This window comes from Pinus tabuliformis, chromosome 2_2 (genome assembly GCF_031772625.1).
Source record: "Pinus tabuliformis cultivar Carrire ecotype Pingquan chromosome 2_2, CPIR1, whole genome shotgun sequence".
Lineage (NCBI taxonomy): Eukaryota > Viridiplantae > Streptophyta > Pinopsida > Pinales > Pinaceae > Pinus > Pinus tabuliformis.
Genome location: NC_142300.1, coordinates 1,058,157,758 through 1,058,174,871, shown reverse-complemented (window position 1 = coordinate 1,058,174,871; position 17,114 = coordinate 1,058,157,758). Strand labels below are relative to the sequence as shown.

The window sequence follows — 17,114 nt, the reverse complement described above, 5'->3', positions numbered from 1 at the left end:
CTGCATAGAAGTCAATTGATAAGGCTTGGTAATGTCAAAACCGAACTTATCCATGACAGCCTTGGACATTGGATTATGGCTGGCTCCAGTGTCCAGAAGGCAATTATGAAGGATTTTATCATGAATAGTCAAAGAGACATAGAATGATGGGGAGTTGTCTTCACAATTTTCAATAATTGGGCTGAGAATAACAACTGGTTGGTCATCTTGCAGATTTTCATAGTCAGAGGAAGCTTGGATGGCATTAGGCTCAAGGATAGATTTCTTGAAGGACTCATTCTTCACTGGTTCAATCAGAGGCATAGGTATTCTTGGCTTCTGAATTTCTGATTGAAAACTGAAAGAAGGAGGGGACTTGTCAAGGCCTCTTGCCTCTATGGCTAGAGCTTTGAGGATGATAGGATCAACTGTTGGTTACTTCTGCTTATTAGCTTGTTGTTCTACAGGGACAGTAGCTTTATGAATAGTAGTCTCCTTGGCATTATTCATTTTTTACGTCAGATCATATCTTTGCTGATCTACAGTTTGTAGACCAGTTTCACCATTCCATTCTTGGTTAATCTAGTCATTGAATAATGACCTTTCATAGGCAGCTGAGGTCAAAAAGGAGGCATTGCCTTTGTCTACCAGACAATGGATCTCATCATCTTCTTCAAACTGCTCTTCCTCCATGACTACATTTTGAAGAAGGGTCTTCACCCTTTGGTCTTCATTGGCATCTTTGCTTCTTTGCAAGATCTGCAACTGCTCATTAGCTCTTCTATATGGATTTGGATCTCTAGGAACAAAGGTATTAGGAACTCTTCCCTTCCCAAAATGCTGCTCAACCTTTAATTTGAAAACTTCAGAAGCTAATGACTCTATCATCTTGGCCATTTTATCGATCTTGGGATCTGAAGATGATGAAGGCTTGCCCCTCTATCTCCTTCTATCAGCATTACCTTTGAGCTTTATAGCAGCAATGATGTTTGATTCCACTTCTAGGGCTGCATCCTACATATCGGCCAAAGAAGCACATTGCCTCTCCCTCAACAATAAACAGAAGTCAGAATCAAAGGCACTAGCATAGATGAGTCTAGCAGAGGTAGTGATGAGTTTTACTTCCGCTGGTATCTTGTTGTACATGCGGTTAAATCTCTTATTAAAATCAAACAGCAGCTCACCATTTTCCCTCTTTAAGTTCCCAAACTCAATGTGGTAGTAGAGGAGATCCTTCTTATCCCCCCAATGCTTTAGAAATGCATCATCCAAAGCCTCAATATCTGCTATAGATCTTGCGGTCAGTTCTCTAAACCATTTTCTAGCCTCTCCGTCTAGGCTTTGGACAAAGACTCTCATCCACACATCATACTCACTAATGTCCAGATTATCAGCATAGCTATAGAATGACTCAAGACGTTCTTCAGCTGAAACACCTTCATTCCCAGTGAACTTAGGCATATACTTCTGATATTCTCCAGTACGCATGGCATTCAAAGGAGTGGGTAGTATTAGAGGTCCATAACTAGCAGCTATGATTCTTTCCATTTTGGTAGGTGCTTGTGGACCTGCCATAGCTATGGTGGCTAAAAAAGTACTGGCAGTCTGAATGATAAAGGGCTGAGGAGTGACTGACAGGACTAAAGGAGTATGATGGATAGGAGGTGAGGTTTCCTTCAGGCTTAAAGCAAAAGGAGAACCTAAAGAATAAGGAGCTTTATAAATCTCTGAGAGTTTTTCTTCATTGCTAGTATTAGATGCTATACTCTCAACATGTATTTGTTCTATTACAAGCCTTTCTTGAAGAGATATGGGAGATTGTTTAGATTTACCTGAACGTGATGCTCCTTTCTGCAATACCTTTCTCTCTTTGATGATTTTTTCAAGGTCAAGTACTGGGTCAGCTTGTAGCTTTTGAGGATTTCTCTGAGTATGCCTCACAAACTGAGCCAGAACTATGAAGTGGGGTCGCCAAGAGGTTCGCCCTCCAATAGAATCGCCAGATAGATGATTACAACCAAAAAAGTGCCCAGACTTTGTCTATCATCAAAGTTGGATCTATGTCGTTTCCCAGGGAAGCTGAACTTTAGTTTCCTCTCCCCGGCAACGGCGCCAATTATGTTAGCACTCCAGGAAACTCTCCTAGGTTGCAGCTCGAAGATGCTTGGTAATATATAATATTCAATATTGTTCTCAGAACTATTGGAATGGATGATGGTTTGGATCAAGTCAGATAACCATTTCAGCTCTATTCTCACTCAAAACATGCATAAACACCCTTAACAACACAAGGTTTTAGACCACTAATGCTCAATAGTTTGTAGATTTAATGGATAGATGGAGAATACTGACAGTACCAGCAAATTGCATACATGAACATATATGAATGGCTAGCTACAAGCAGCAAATGAGCTTACTGACTATACTGGCAGATGCATATATAATAACAGATATAAATGGCTACCTACAGGCAATAAAGAAGCTTGCAACTCTAATTTATCAACGCAGAGATAAGATGACAGTGATCTGGCATTAGATACAGAAGAAACATGAATAAACTATCCAAGTGCAAGCTTAGAACATAAGAGAAATAGACATTGAACATATAACAGCAAAAGAAGCCTGTATTACTAAAAAATGCAAATGAGAAGCTAGAGAAGTAGAGTCTCCACGGTCTCCAAAGGTTGAACCCTTGTTACATTTAGTTTTTAGCTATTTCTAGCTCTTTACAATGATGCTAAGCCTTCTGAAGCTTCAGATATCTTGATCTGTCCCTCTGTCTTGTTCACTGTTTGATTCCCTCAATTGGCAAGCATGGCTCAGAGGTTTTCCTCTTTTGACAGAGGAATAACCGCATTCAGATATTTTGGGTAATTGTTGTGCTGCCTAGGAGCTCTCTCATGTCAGAGATGCTCCATGATCATTCTGCTTGTTCTGGTTGTGTCGTACTGTGGTTCCATGATCATTTCGGGTTGATTTGGCAGTGTTGCGTTGTCTATGCTCTTTAATCACTTCTGTTGCGGGCTAGTTGCGCGTGTTGTGGCTCCATGGTTGCTTTATCGTTGATTCGGCCTCTGCTCTGTGGTGAAATGGCTCTTCGAGCCTATGAAATCCCTTTAAAACGCGGATAGTGACTGCTTTTTGTTATGAACAAAAAGCACCGCAATTCTGAGAATTCCCACCCCTCTCTGTCCTTTTCGAACTTCGAAAAGTCCATAAACATGATTAATTCCTTTATCGAGTCCGCCCTTCAAGTCGCCATCGCATATCACAGCCGGTCGATTCCCTCGCTTCCCTTTGTATTTGGAAATTCATGAAAAACTTTGGAAAACATGAAAAATTTCCTTTGGCGGACTTCAAAATATATATATTTCACTTCCCGGACCCTTTCGGGTTTGGACTTCATCGCTATCGGCACTGGCCTAAGGTTCCTTTCGTATTTTTGTTATATAACGAAAATACACGAAATATAATAAAAATGGCCAATCCGCAGACTTCAAATATTATATAATATCATATATAATGTCATCGAGTCTAGCTATCGAGTCGCCCATATGTATATGCAAAGGCCCTACCCCATGGTTTCCATCGATAGTGATCCAGCAATGTAACGTGGGCCGCCGATCTGCGCGCGCGATCGACGGTCCATGTTTAATCGTCAATCGCAATCGCAACTTCCATATTGTTGCGCCGAGACCGTCAATTTCAACCCACCGATCCGATCGTTGATCGACGGTGTCCAGCGTCGATTGCCATTGCCTGTGACCACCAATTTGCGATTTGCCGCTTAGATCTGGGCCGTTGATCGGCCAGATCTAATGGCTGCTATGCATTCTTGAGTTTTAAGCCTCTGATACATGGTTTTTCATGATTTTGAAGTGTTTTAGCCTCCCGATAGTGCATTTCTGTCCTGCCAAGAGCTCTCCTCCCTCGCTTGTTTGGATCTTTAAATGATCCTAAGCACTTTTGAAGACTTAGGGAGCGCTTTGGAGCATATTTGGATCCATTTGCATGATTTTAAGCAAACTTTGGAGACTTTGGGAGTGATTTGGATCCATTTTTGGGCCAAACGCCAACAAAGCTAACAAGGGCAATGAAGCATCCTTTCCGACAACAGCCAGTAAACAAAGTGTTGGGGCACTCATCAAGTTGTGGCTTGATCTATAGGGCGTTGGGGCATCTTTCTAGTTGCAACAGGATATTAGGGTTTAGTAGCATCCTACAGGTTGTGGCTTGTGAATTAGGGGGTTGACACATCCCTCAGTTGTCGTTGAAATCTTGATGTAATTAATATTTCTTTTAAAGAGAGAAGAAGACAATTACTAGAGAAGTGTTCGATGGTTTTTGACCCAAAGGGGGTTTTTCACCTAAAAATATCTGTCTATTGTTTTATCTTCCTGCATTGTTGTATGGTGTTGTCTACTACTGATTATTGTTTATAATTGTTGAAGAAGGGCATTAATAATAACTGAAGAATAACTAATTCTCTAAAAAGGATTAAAAAGTGTTAATTGCTAAGAAATATTGATTCACCCCCCCTTCTCTGTATTTCCAACAATTTCCTTAGTCCACCCTTCAATTGATAGGTGTTAGTGTATAATAATGTGGCAACGGAAGGGAGAAGACTTCATGGTCAAGTGTCATGGTCAAAGGGGCCAGCTTATGGGGGTGTCCACATCCTGACTGTATTGATGTGAGGAGGGAGCATTTGTGGATGCATGTGTTACCAGCTTGGCCTAAGTTTTCCACCCCAATTGTTTGTCTTTTACTTCTTCTTAATTATTCCTTGTATTACCGCTTATAGCTTAAGGGTTAGAGCTTGCTTTTTGTGATGTGACAGTTTTATTACCCCTTGAGATGAGTCAATTTATTACTCAGTTGGGTTCAGACATGCAAAGGTTCCTTTTTGATATAATGAAGCATATCATGTGCTCAGGAACCAAGTGATGGCCATATGAGAGAGGTAGAGCTCATGCTAGGCTTTTGCCCACATGCTAATCTGGATGTTCCGACCATCTTTGCATTTTGGTTTGCTTTCTTTTGTTTCATTGTGGCCTTGATATGCTTTTAGTAGTCTTTTAGCTGCATCAACCTCCCACGGCAAAGTTTTTGGGCCCTACTCAAGGTCTATGAACATATGGGTGTCAAATCCCAAAGAACCAATGACAAGCTGAACTTAAAGAATGGAAGTGAGACACAGGGCTTGTATTCTGGCATGGAAAGTGTTAAGTATGGTATAGGGAAAAGATGGAACACGCTATCTCAATCATAGCTTTCCAAGTAGTGCCCCTCCTTTAACCCAAAGGGCCTGAAGGAAGGTCCCACTAGACTAGGATTAAAGATTAACCCCCCTGGAAGGTGAGAGAAAAAAATTATGGTCAAGGTCTATCAATCTTCCAAATCACCCCATTATTCATACTAAATGCCCAAAAACAAACAAGTATAAGCACTCGATTGCAAAATGATCAAAGTACCTTTTGAGTAGCAGCCCACCTTCATCCAATCGTAAATACGGATGGTGAGAGGCACATGGCTGATGCAAATGGCAGAGGCACATAGCATATCATCATCTAATGGTGACTAGAAGAGGCTGCTCACTGTCCGGTTGACCGGCTGGCTATCAAATGTAGGACAAAAACTTCCTCCTATAGGGTTACCCATTTTGCTGGGTAACAGATACAGGAAATGCCTCGTGAAAGGGGTGAAATGTATGTTTTGGATTACGACCCTATAGCTAAAATTTCAGCAGATCTATCATCCATTTACCCCTGGTTTAAATGTCTTGGTATGCAGTGTCTACACTCCTGAATCTTCTATACAATGTTTCAGTTTATGCAGACTTGAAGTTTTGATAGGTGTGTTTAAAATTTTCAGCTTTAGTTGTAAGTGTTAAATTCTGTGTAAAAATGTTATCATGAGAAGAAATTTGAAATTAATATCTTTTTAAAAATCCACCCTGCTTAATACAGAAACTTTGTTATATAACAAAGCTTTTACAGCTTTTTTGAACGAGATAAACAATGATATTTTCTTCTTCAAACTTTAGCTATCCAATTGTAAAACCCATTAAGAATATTTCCGTTTAGCTGTGGAAGGAATAATAATTGCAATAACTCGAGGGGCACCACATACATGCCATTCTTTTCATAAACTTCCAATAACATGATTGTGATATCTCAAGATGTATTTTTTTTCTAAACCCAACGCATGCTTTTCAAGGAACACAGCATCCTTCCTATGAACTTATTTCTAGACCTATAATACAGAAAACCTTGAAAGTGTGCTTTCGTGAGTTATACTTAGTGCAAACATTTCGACTGACCTCATCAGCTCTTCCTCCTTAGGAGCTTCTTTGCCAAAACTCACTTTGCTGCCAAGCATGCTAAACATGATTAGCCAGTTAAATCAAATGAGACAACAAAACTTGGAAGGAACCACATGTATCAAATTCCGTTTTCTCAGATTTGACACCAAAATATACAGACCTTTACATTCATCTAAAAGTTTTGGCACAGCATACCTGCAGATTAGAATCTTGAAGAGATGTAAAGGCCCAGTAGACAGAATATTGGCTGCCTCAGCTACATTCTCTCGACTGAACAAATACACAATGGGATAACCCAAAAGCCACCTGCATATTAAAGAGGATTCAGGGTCCCTCAAGCAATAAAACCTTACCCACATGTAAGTCTTTCGGTAGAAATCACATAACATAAATTTTTTGGCCAATGCGTTTCAAACCAACCAATGTGATTCATCATCAAGAACAGATGAAGAGGCAGACCATGGCAACGGCTTAAATAAAGAGCAATGTAGAGACCATAATTTCAAGTAACGACTATTTTTGAAAAATAATACATAAATTATGATATTAACAAATATTATTAAGTAGTGACTATATTAAACGGCTAGTTTTTAAAAATAATATTTAAATTAAGATATTAAAATCAAATATTATTAAAAATTCTATTAAGATTACCAAAAAATAAAAATAAAAATCAAAGTCGATAATATTTAAATTATGATGTTAATTTATTAAAAACAATTATTATCAAGTATTGGAAGCGACTAGTTTTTGAAAAAAAATATTTAAATTAATTTATTAAAACCAAATATTATTAAAATCAAATATTATTAAAAAAAAATTATTAATGTGAAGAAAAAAAATATCAATCAAAGTCAATAATATCTAAATTATGATATTAATTTATTAAAAATAAATATTATTAAGTAACGTCTATTCTAGTCCACGGGGCTTTCAATTGGCGGTGAATGGGTGCACTATTAAGGCACTCCTTGCGATAGGTCATTGGTTCAAATCCCCCGTGGGTGCTTACCTACCAAAAAAAAAGTAACGGCTATATTAAACGACTAGTTTTTGAAAAATAATGTTTAAATTAATTTATTAAAATCAAATATTGTTAAAAAAATCTATTAATGGGAAATAATTGAAAAATATAACTAACAAAACAAAACAAAACAAAAAAACAAAAAAAATCAAAGTCAAACTCCAAACAAGGAGGGAAATAAAAAAATATAAAAAGGAGACAAGACCCTAATTGAGACAAGATCATATAATAAATAAAAATAAATAAAATAAAACAAAAATATACACAAGTAAATATATATATATATATATATATATATATATATATAATTACATTCAACAATAAAATACAGGGTTGAGACCCATTAAACAAATAACATACATATATATATATATATATTCAACAATAAAATGCAGTGTTGGGATCCGTTAAACAAATAACAAAAATACTAAAAGGAATTAAGAATGAATAGGATGATAAAATACTTAAGAAAACACGAAGAATCAAGAATATAAACTCTAATGAAGAATAAAACCAACAACAAATACTATAAAAAGGACACCAATACCTACACAGATAAATAAATAAACAAAATAAACCCAAAAAGAAACCTAAAAAACTAGGAGAACATGAAAGGGACCTAACTTCTATTAATAATCCAACCATCGTCTCTATTCAAATTATTGGGCCTTTTTTATATTTCTAGGGCCTCCCTCAATTTACGATGATGAAATGACTAACCCTAGCGACGACTTGGGCCTCCTCAATCCAGATGTGATGCTTAGATTTATCTGCATGCTCTGCCAAAGCAGAAGAGCGGGTCCTACCATGCTTGATGTCAGCGGCATGCTCACGAATCCTTTGATTAATCGAGCGACCAGTCTCACCAATATAGGGAGTTCCACAAGAGCATGGGATAACATAAACACCCTTCATATTCTTTGAGTCCACTGGGTCTTTTACAAATCTAAGGGAGCTCAAGATGGTATTTAAAGGCCTAAAGGTTGAAGCTACCTTATGCTTCCTTAGGATCTTCGCAATCTTGTCAGTGGTTCCTTGGATAAATGGAAGATGAACACCAGAAAATCGATCCTTGGTATCTTTCTTAGCCCTAGGACCTTTTTCAGCTCTAAGGAAAGCCTTAATACTTTGGTGTCTACTATACCCATTATTAAAGAAAACACTTAGGAGATGTGCTTTCTTTTCATTGAGATGGTTGTCATCAGAAACTCTTACAGCTCTAGTCGCTAAGGTGTTGAGAACAACAAGCTTTTGAGCTGGGAAATGACGAGAACTATTTATCATGTGGTCACCCGGTGTTATGATGACTAAAACAAGGACAAAAACAAACATCAAAGTGAGGGCACGAAGTAAACATAAGATAGAATTATTAATGACCAAAATAGATCAATGGAACTAAAGACTCGAGAGTACGAGAAGCCACAATAGTAAGGTGGGAGTCGCCAAGGAAATTCCTAACTAACAAAAGAAATACATATGAAAGTCAAAATAAAAATAATGAGCAGAATGGGGTAATCCCTGACCAAAACTAAATATAGCTACATCATTATGCCGAAGGATAAAGAGGAAAGCTACCACTCTACACCAAGGCTAGATGTGGAGGTGGAGCTATCCCTGCCATCAACAATCACCATGACCTTACAATCAAAAGTCTAATTATGTCCGCTTTGGAATGCCAAGGGCAGAGAGAACCCAGTTGAGTAATTCCACTAGGAGCCCACATGCAATCAGGTAAAGCACTTGTAACATTAGAGGCCAAAGATAAAAGTTTAATAATGGACAACTCACCACACAAAATGGGGTTGCAAACATTCTCATGCCAACACCAACTATAGTATGTACCTCTTTGGGACTTCATGTAGGAGCACGGCTGAAGAGACCAATCTAGTTAAGGAACCTATAGTTTGACCCTAAAAAACATTCCTAATAAAAACTAGAGAGACTTGCCAGACTATAGTGGCATATATTTTAACTTCTGATATAAAAAATTGTTGATGGAGAGCAACCAAGCAATCAACAGTTCTTTTTGTAGTGCAGATATAATTCCATATTTGTTGATCAAATAAGGCTCCAAACTTAGTGGAATAGAATGTGTGTTACCTGTTAGGCTTTGGGGTTACTCCAAAAGCGCTTTCACCTTTGCTAGGAGAGTGCTAGTTCTTCTATCCCCTTGGTGATGTTTCATGGACATATGGATGGCTCAATTTGGGATGGAGGTAGACCTTCGTTTAGATTGTTGGCATGGTGCCCTTACCTAGGAGGTCATTACCCTAACCAACATGTTGACTAAGGGGGAGTTTATTACTCATTCACGAGAGACACCTACCTAGGAGTGTTGGGCACTTGTAGGAGGCAACTTAGTCCTTGGAACTAGGGACCATGTGACACACCTTGGGAGTTGGGCACTTGAGTTAAGCACAATGGTCTACAGATTTGTTTTCACATCTTATCATTCATTGAAAAAGTTTTTAGAGATCGTGTGGTTCTCGACATACCTCAGGGGGGATCCCATCCCTTTAGGTCACCTTTGTTAAACCCCATATTTGCTCCCTTGCAAAATTGGAGGGTTCAAAGTGCATACTTCATCATGCTAGTGTTCAAAGTATGATTTTAGAGACAATTCTCATGAGTCAGAGGTTGGCTCACATAGAGTTCAGGTATGGGATTGGTTTAGTGATGTGACCCTAACTCAGACTAATACTACACAAGTTTTCATTAGATTGGAGGGAGTTACTATTTTTGGTAGCACTCCTACATTTTAGGAGATAGGGTTTTGAGGCTCACATGGCATCGAGGATAGCACATTTGGAGTCCTAATGAGCTATTGAGTCTGATGAAATTCTTATGGACGACATGCATGATACTTTCTATTTTTAGCAAATTGAGTTCAGAGACTTGCATGTCAACGGTGATGGTATATTTGAGATCCTTGCAAACTCTCAATTCCAATGAGCTACTTCCAGGTTACATGCAAGCCATTTCTATTTTTAGCAATGATTGCATGTCAAATCTAATCACATATTCAACCTCCTCACTGAAAATCAAATCTGTTGAGTATTGTTTCATGGAAATGTGAGGACTTTCTATTAGCAGTGCCTATTTTAAGGTGTGTTGTATTTGGCAAGGTTCTCCTAGCTATTTCAAACATTTTCTATCTTTTCCTATTTTTTAGGGGGACTATTGTTATTTCCATGTCTATTTATAGTAGCATGACGCATGGCATATTGTGGTGATGACATGCAGCATGCATCAAGGTGACATGTGGTAGTTCCTAAGGGTGAGAAGTGGCATGATCGAGGTGAATGCATGTGGATTATTGCGCATGCATAAGATTTGGAATGTCTTGGAGTTAAATCGAGCACTTGCTTGAGTGGAATGAAATATCGCTTGGACGGGTGCATTAATTTAGGAGTGATTTGGCACCTTCTTGGAGTTAACTAGAACGCATGCATGCATGGAGGAGTTAATGAGGCAGTTTGACTTAATTGGATGCATGCATCAGTTAACCAAGATGCATTGTTAGTCGACTAGATAAAGGACACTTCACATCAGTTTATCATCAGTTAGACTCGAAGTATCTTCACTTGATTGAGCACATGCATTCTCCCTCTCCACTTCATCTCAAGTTGACTCAAACACATCTCTAGTGGATTAAAGCACATGAGGAAGGAGGACTTTTGTACATGGAGACTCCACACAACTCATTCAATGAGTGAACATAAATTTTCTCCATTCAAACTCATCAATGCATAGAGTGTTGGTTTCTGGTAGCATCGGATGTGTTCTAAGTCTCAAATTTTGTAGGGAGGCTTGGACACATGCATTCTTGTTAAAATTGGCAACTAGGGCCAAACTCCATGTGGGTCATCTTATTTATGGCAGTTGATATTTTTCTTGGATACCTCTCATCGAGAGGTGTAGGATTGATCTAAAGATCATCCAATTCCGATAAGTATTTATGGATGAATTTATTTGTGTTATAAGACAATTCGTCAAGGTCGTCCAGCAACTAAATAACACCCACATGTGCTCAACGTTTTAGTATAAAAAGAGGTGACTTGATTGTCATTTCAACACACACTTCTCTCTTGATTTCTCTCCACTTGTCTTGGGTTTTAGTGGGAGAGAAATTTAGGAGGAAGAAGCCCTAGACGTTGGAGGAAAGGAGGTTGCCCTAGCCGCAGCAAAGAAGATAGGCCAGCGAAGCTATGGAAGGGATCTACGTTGACCTAAAGGAGCTCATGGAAGAAGTTTAACGCAGCTATGGAGGAGGCCTTAACAAGCCCTAGCCGCAGTCCTAAAGCAGCCCTAACGTTGTCCTAAATCTGCCCTAACCGCAAGTCTGTTCAAGCCCTAGACACAGGTCTATTGAGGTGTCTTGGGTGCAAGAAAGGGCAACATATGATGCTACAAGAAGAGGCCAAGGCAGCGAGGGAGTTAAGGTCTGGTTCAAGGCTAACCAAGCTGTTGTTAGAGGGCTGAGGAGCTGAGCTTGGAGGCCGAGTTGAAGAAGGGTGATCACAGGTCTATTTGGGGTAGCGAAAAGGTAAGGGAAGCCTGTTTTGAGTGGGTTGTAGGTGACAACGTGGGACTGTGGTAGGTCGTAGTCCTAACCACCTCAAAACAGGGACAGCGTGGAAAGGTTGAGGGCTCAAACATGCCCAAAACAACAGCGTGCTAGGGGAGGTGTCTCATGAAGGTGTGCCACAGTCTTTGAGGGTTGTTTGTGGATTGTTAGAGGAGTTTAGGGCTGCCCTAGTGCCCTAACCAGAACAGCCACGAACAGCAGTATACAAACATATTTGGAGCAACATTTGTATGGTGTGTTGGCAGCTAGATACATGGGACAGCAAGGTCACTTGGTGGAGAAAGCAATAGGACAGCAATCAATGACATGGTGCAGCAAGGCTACAATGGGACAGTAGCAATAGCATAGTGTTGCAAACTCATTAGGACAGCAGCAAGGTACAACATGCCAAATGGGACAGCTAGGCAATGGTGCTTGTTGGAGCATAGCAAATGGGACAGCAATATGCCAAACATGGAATAGCAATGTCACTAACAGTGGGACAGTGGTATGCCACATGGGGCAGCAGTGGCTAGCATGGTGCAGCTATGGCACATGGGACAACTGTGGCAGCATGGTGCAACAATGACAAATGGGACAACAGTGGCAGCGTAAGGTGCAGCAATATGATGCGTGCAGCATGGTCATGAGGTCTAGCATAGTGATGATGGGTGCAGCATGGTGCATCACGGTGAGGTGTGGCATGATGACGAGGTGCAGCACGGTGAGGTGCAGCATCATGACGAGGTGCAGCACAATGATAGGTGAAGGAGTCACCTTGGAGAATCAATTGAAGCAACATGTCTTCAACTGAGTTTAGCTATCACATGTATCATCTTCCTAGAGATGATCTATGCTCTTATTTAGATAAGTCAAAGTGTTGACTTCTGTTGCATGTATTATCTCTCTCTCTCTCTCTCTCCCTCTCTCTCTCTCTCTCTCTCGCTATTGAACTATTGAAGAACATATAAGAAGAATTGATCAAGGGATTCCCCACATTGGGGTTTGTCCCTGGCTAGCGCCACATCTTGTGTCCTCTTGTCTTGGCTTGTCTTCTGTGTTCCATGTTTATGTTCTATCTGCAATTTATTTTAATGCTGATGTGATTGCTAGATATTGAGCTAACTGTGAAAATTGAAATAAATTGCTCTATGCATAGAACATACCTAAATTTAACAATTCTCCAATACCCAGAAATCATTTTGGGAAATTCCACCCGAGGACAATTTTATTAAAATAGTTAATTATTTTTAATGAGTCCCTAAGTCTAAACTTAGGAAATTAAAATAATTAATGGGTACGTATCTAAACTGTGGGTGAAACTTCTAGATGAAGGCGGAGATCAAGTCAATATGATCCTAGCCATGGATTAGGATCTCATCTAGGTCGTTGATTGATCAACGAGAAGATTATAAGAGGAGGCTTGATAGGCACTTGGAGAACACACCAGAGGCAGATACTCAATTACCCGAGTAAGATCGATTTTCTCACTAGTTGAAGTTCGGCAAGAGAAAATTGAATCAGAGGGTGAATTGCGGGTGGAAAAGAGAGTGAGGGTAATTAGCATTAGTCGGGAGTGCAAGGGAAAAAGACACAAAGCAGAGGGAGGACAACGCAGAAGTTATGACACAGGGAGAGACAACACAGGGGCAGTTTGACGTTAGGACTGCGTGGGCAGTTTGACACTGGGACAGCATGGGAAGGTTGATGTTAGGAAGCAATGAGACGCAAAGGGAAGAGAAGCACTTCTCCTGGATCAGAAACTTGTCAGGAAGTGTCTGTAAATTTTCTCACAGAGAATCCTCTTCTATTTTGTTGGTTGTAACTTGTACATGAGATTTTTGCTAAAGAATAATAAAGAAACCCTCATCTATTTCACCGGTTTTCCCACATTGGCTTTTTCTAGGAAACGATTGTGCAAAAATAACTGTCATCATGGTTGTATTTGTGCCAATATTTTTCTTTGCATTCACTTTCCACGGTATTTTAATTGTGAAGGTTGCAGTAGAATTTATTTCGATATTTGCCGTAAGAACACTGTGAATAACTTATTTCTGAGTTAATAAGTAGAAGAAATAATATTAATCACTGCAGTTGGATTTCTATTTAGAAATTTTCACATGGTATCAGAGTTGAGGTGAAGTAAGAAGAAAAGAGTCAGAAGACCCAACGTTGAAGGAAGAAAGGAATTCGAAATTCCTATAGAGGCAGTAATTCGAATCCTCGGGGGTTTGTGCAATTCAAGCCAGGAGGGCTAGATTTTCGTGGTAAAGCTCTCTCTGAGTGAGTTGACAAAGAGGTAAGATTTCTAGATCGAAATCTGTCAACGGTAGAAGGAACAGCGCAGCAGAAGATTCAGCGAAGAGGGGTTTCTCTGGTGGGACATAGTTTTTCCTGCAGCAATTGTTGGGGCAAGGTAGCGTCAGAAATCATTTGAAAAATAGCACAAAAATGGATACTCAAAGTGTCTCAGAATTGTCTACTAGATTAGAAGAATAATTTGCATGCTTAGCAAATTCAGCATCAGAAGATGTTTGGTACATTGATAGTGGGGCTTCAACTCATATGACTGGAGTACGAGAACATTTCTCGAGCTATCAAGAACAAATGGACTTCCATATTACTATGGGAAATAGAACGAAATGTACTCCAGTAAGGAGAGGCACCACAGCATTTCAAACAGAAGCAGGGACCAGCATCCGAGCCACCAATGTTTTGCATGTGCCAAGATTAGGAATGAATCTGATTTCAGTGTCCCAATTACAGAACAAGGGATACAATGTATACTTCATAGGAAAGAAAGTATACGTCAAGCATCCAAGCTGGAAGAAGAAGAGACAAATTGGGACTCGAAGCAACAAATTGTATAGGTTGCAGCTTGAGTCTCCAATGGCACTGATAGGTAGCAACTATAATGGTGAAAAGGAACGAAATGAATTATGGCACAGGTGAATGGGACACTTACACCATGGAGCACTGAGGATGCTCAGAGAGACTGTTACAAGAGTACCAACCCTTAGTAGTGAGCATGATGACTTATGTTGAGGATGCGTGCTAGGGAAGTACGCTAAAGCAGCTTTTTCCAGAAGTAACAATAGAGCAGAATGTGTATTGGGATTGATACACTCAGATATCTGTGGTCCAATGTCCACAAGAGCTCTTAGTGGTGGCAAATACTTCGTCACCTTTATTGATGATCACTCTAGAAAAACCTGGATCTATTTCTTAAAGACCAAGGATGAGGTCTTTGATTGATTCAGAGAGTTTAAGGCTCTCGTTGAAAATATGACAAGGAAAAAGATAAAGGTATTGCGTTCAGATAATGGTGGAGAATATATGGACAAAGACTTCACAGATTTTTGCGCAAAGGAGGGCATCAAAAGAGAGTGGACAGCTCCATATAATCCGAAGCAAAACGGAGTAGCAAAGCGGAAAAATAGAACTATTGTTGGGGCAGCCAAAGCTATGTTATATGATCAGGATCTACCTAAGTTCTTATGGGCAGAAGCTTGCAACATGGCGGTGTATATCCAGAATAGAACTCCTCATAGAGCATTGGGGAAGAAAACGCCCGAAGGAGTCTTCACAGGGAAGAAGTCGGAAGTCAATCATCTGGAGATATTTGGAAGCATGGCATATTGTTACATTCCAAACAAGAAGCGCAGTAAACTGGATCAGAGTGTCGAAAAGGGGTATCTCGTAGGATATAGCGAGACCTCTAAGGCATACAAAATCTACATTCCTAGCAGCAAGAAGATTGTAGTGAGACGAGATGCAAAGTTCATGGAGGAGAGAGCTTTTAGGAAATCTCGAGAGATGCCAACAAAAGGTCAGTCAGTAGATGTTCCATTAGTCCAGCAGCAACAGCAGCAGGGGCAGCAAGGAGGATAGGTAGGAGGACAAACACCTGGATCGAGTACAGTGACCAGTACCAACATTTCCTTAGAGGAAGGAAATCCAAGTAGTTCCCAGTAGATGGAACGACAGGACCAGAAGGAGGAGTTGATTGAGCCTCCCACCACCAGTGGTAGAACCAGCAGAGAAGTACGGCAGACACTGAGGGACGCAAAGGAGTTTGTTGGAGCTCCTAGAACCGAGAAAAGGCAGCGTAGACAACCTGATAGATACCAGGCATTGGTAGCTCAGGTTGAAGAACCCTCTAGCTTTCAGGAAGTCGTTCAACACCAAGTTTGGGTAGATGTCATGGTAGAAGAGTACACTCTATCATAACAAACGATGTCTGGGAAGTAGTACGTAGACCAGAGGATAGATCAGTGGTAGGGTCAAGATGGATCTACAAGATCAAGTATGTTGCAGATGGCAATATAGAGAAGTACAAGGCTAGGTTCATGGCAAAGGGGTATGCACAGAAAGAAGGAATAGACTATGAAGAGACCTTCGCCCCAATTGCCCATTATACCTCTATCACATCTGTTATATCCCTAGCAACTCAAATGGGATGGGAAATTCCCCAGATGGATGTCAAGATAGCATTCTTGAATGGGGTGATAGAAGAGGAGGTGTATATAGGACAACCTGAAGGCTTCGAAACTCATGAGAAGAGAACTCATGTATGCAGATTAAAGAAAGCCCTATATGGGCTCAAGCAGGCACCCAAACCATGGTATGGTCGGATTGATAATTACTTGCAGTAGTTGGGATTTGATCCCAATCTCTACTATTTGATGGTAGGGAATGAGCCACTTATTTTGGTATTATATGTGGATGACTTGTTTTTAATAGGGTCATCCAAGCTCATACAGGATTGCAAGAAGAATCTTGAAGTTGAATTCGACATGAAGGATATGGGGTTGATGCATTATTTTCTAGGGTTAGAAGTTTGGCAGAAGAATGGGGAGATCTTCCTTGGGCAAGGAAGATATGCTACAGAGATTCTGAAGAGATTCAAAATGCAGGATTTTCGACCCATGGCTACTCCCATGATCACCAACTGGAAAAAAATAGATGTGACCCCACCTTGTACAAACAGCTCATTGGTTCGCTCATGTATCTGGTCAACACTAGGCCAAACATTTGCTTTGATGTCAACACTCTTAGTCAGTTCATGGTGGAACCAAAAAAGGTACATTGGGCAACATCTAGACACATTTTTAGGTATGTGCGTGGAACAGTCAGATATGGATTGAAATACTCCCGAGGGGAGGACGTCGGATTGAATGGGTTCACAAACACAGATTGGGCAGGTAGTTCAACAGACC

General features: G+C 40.0%; 1 protein-coding gene across 3 annotated transcripts in view; it reads right to left on the bottom strand.

Moving 5' to 3' along the window:
• Positions 1–17,114, bottom strand: part of LOC149197039 (uncharacterized) — a 301,897-nt gene that overhangs the window by 100,870 nt on the left and 183,913 nt on the right. For 2 of the 3 annotated variants that reach the window (XM_089405733.1, XM_089405731.1), the window contains 2 exons: positions 6,500–6,610; positions 6,302–6,349 (listed from right to left, as the gene is read on the bottom strand). In XM_089405733.1, the coding sequence (XP_089261859.1) occupies positions 6,302–6,349; positions 6,500–6,610 (159 nt within the window). Of the gene's footprint in view, positions 1–6,278; positions 6,350–6,499; positions 6,611–17,114 lie in introns of all 3 variants that reach the window. The other variant, XM_089405732.1, reaches the window with a different exon arrangement.